Source organism: Sprattus sprattus (genome assembly GCF_963457725.1).
Source record: "Sprattus sprattus genome assembly, chromosome: 3".
NCBI lineage: Eukaryota > Metazoa > Chordata > Actinopteri > Clupeiformes > Clupeidae > Sprattus > Sprattus sprattus.
The window spans coordinates 58284543-58287042 of NC_137922.1; the positions used below are offsets into that span (position 1 = coordinate 58284543).

A 2500-nucleotide genomic window follows, 5' to 3' on the forward strand; every position below is an offset into this window, starting at 1 on the left:
GAAATGAATTCCCCTCAGACGTCAGAAGAGTGTATTTAACGCAGAAATACTTTTGAATGTATGTAACGCCGTATGTAACGCTAACAAAGTATGTATATGAGCTAGTAATGGCATCAACAGTTTTCTCTTTCGAATTTCCCTTTAACCACTCAGGAATGAGTAAAAGCCTTTGCAAAGTCATGAATGCAGATAACATCGACGACAATGGACATGACAACAATGACATATTTATCATGCTCCACTTAATGGAAACAAATTCAAATGTCTATTGTTAAACATTTAAGTCCTCAATTCAATAACGTCACGAACAACAGCTACTGTACTTAACAGCTCCATGTTTATACTCGAACTCCTGAAGAAATACAATTACACGGAGTGAAGTTGTAAAATGCTGTCCGCAGTTCATCGCTCATAATGCTGTACGCGTGGGTCAGTATGTTGTGCCGGACTGTCACATTCCTTACTTGATTGCTTATCAGTTTTCTAGTTACTATGCTCTGCTGTGTTTTTCTGAGGCACTTAATTCACAGTTTTAACGAAAGTGACCACCACAACAAACTAATCTTACACTTCCAGTAAGTAATTGTGACAATATTGTGTGTAATTGCTCGTAGGTTGATTGTTCTCTCCTTTGTACGTAAAGTTTAGATAAAAGCGTCTGCTAAATGACTAAGTGTAAATGTAAATGTAACACCGTATGGGGGTCTTCATTCACAGTTTTGATGACATAATTCATTGTGTAAAAGTGCAAATGTGACACTGTATGGGGATGATTTGACCAGCTGTACATTAATTGCATGCAAGCATTACTGCAAATTAGCCTTCCAGTGTGAGGCTCTGATAACTTGAGGCTAACTCCCACAGCCACACCACTGGGTGTAGGACATACAGAGAACAGCTATAGCTATAAACATTAGCAACGGCATTAGCAACGGCAGTGCTAATGTTCAACTTCTGGTCCGTGTACAGTCTCACACTCGACACCACTGTTGCTTCAGACACTAGTTCCCTACCTCTAATGAAATACACAACAATTTGTTTTGGTGTAATAAAAATATCTAATACTTTCATCTTATAATACAGTAATACATCTTAATACAGTAACAGAACAATATGTCAGTGCCAGTATGTGTCTTTTCAATGTTTAGCAACATGCTATTATTTTACTGTACTTCAGAGTGACGTTATTTACACTTCTTATAATTCCAGTCCTAGTTAGTGACTGTACCTCAGTTACAACTGCTCTATGAGCTGTTGCCTTCAGAGAGACAACAGTCAATTTTCTAGAACCTACTGCACATCCACTGAAGATACAATTTGACTGGTTAGAGGGACTGTTCTTCACTTCTGTCCCATGTTTGTTTTTATAAACACTATAAATCACACCGGCAGTATAGACAAACACATGTTTGTTGTGTGATTGATCACACCGGGTGACCTTCATACATTGGCAGTATGGTCAAATTCGAACTGGTTAGTAACACGGTTCTTCACTGTGTGACATGTTTGTTGTGTCATTAATCACACCGGTGACCTTCATGCGGTGGCAGCGTGGTGTTGTTGTGTTGTTGTGTTGTGTAAGCAGACAGTGCATGTGTGTGTGTGCGAGAGTGTGTGTGTGTGTGGGTGTGAGAGAGAGTGTGTGTGTGTGTTGTTGTGTTGTGTAATCAGACAGTGCATGTGTGTGTGTGCGAGAGAGTGTGTGTGTGTGTGTGTTGTTGTGTTGTGTAAGCAGACAGTGCATGTTTGTGTGTGCGAGAGAGTGTGTGTGTGTTGTTGTGTTGTGTAAGCAGACAGTGCATGTGTGTGTGTGCGAGAGAGTGTGTGTGTGTGTGTGTTGTTGTGTTGTGTAAGCAGACGGTGCAGATGACCTACCTTGGCCCTGGCCTCCACAGACGCCCCGTTCTTCACCAGGAACTTCACCACGTCCCCCTGTCCTGCTCTGGCAGCCATGTGCAGCGCCGTCTCTCCCCTCTGGAACACACACACACACACACACACACACACACACACACACACACACACACGTGTGCTGTAAGAAGCTTCCGGAAAGGTGATGTGTGTCACTGACTGTTATAGAGAGGCTTTGTTTGGGGCGATGCAGTTCTTAGTTCCACTCCCTCTCTCTCGCTCTCTCTCTCTCTCTACCTCCCTCTCTCTCTCTCTCTCTCTCTCTCTATCTATCTGTTTCTTATTGTCTCTCAACCCTTTCTTTTTTAAGTCACTGTTTTTCTCTCTGTCAGTATCTTTCTCTCTCTTCCTCCTTCTCTCTGTTTCACTCCCTGTCTCCCCCCCTCTCTCTATTTCTCCGCCTCTTCTCTCTCCTTCCTTCTGTAAACCCTTCCTCCCTCTCTCTCTCTCTGTCTCCCTCCCCTCTCTCTCTCTGTCTCTCTCTCTATCTCTCTCTATCCCTCCTTCCTTCTGTAAACCCTTCCTCCCTCTCTCTCTCTGTCTCTCCCTCCCTCTCTCTCTCCCTCTCTCTCTATCTCCCTCCTTCCTT

At 43.2% G+C, this 2500-nt stretch overlaps 1 protein-coding gene across 1 annotated transcript in view; it reads right to left on the reverse strand.

The window, feature by feature from the left end:
- Nucleotides 1-2500, reverse strand: part of ank3b (ankyrin 3b) — a gene marked incomplete at its 5' end in the record, with an annotated part of 101881 nt that overhangs the window by 83368 nt on the left and 16013 nt on the right. Inside the window, 1 exon segment of the mRNA XM_080833926.1 lies at nt 1876-1974. Within this exon segment, the coding sequence (XP_080690052.1) occupies nt 1876-1974 (99 nt within the window).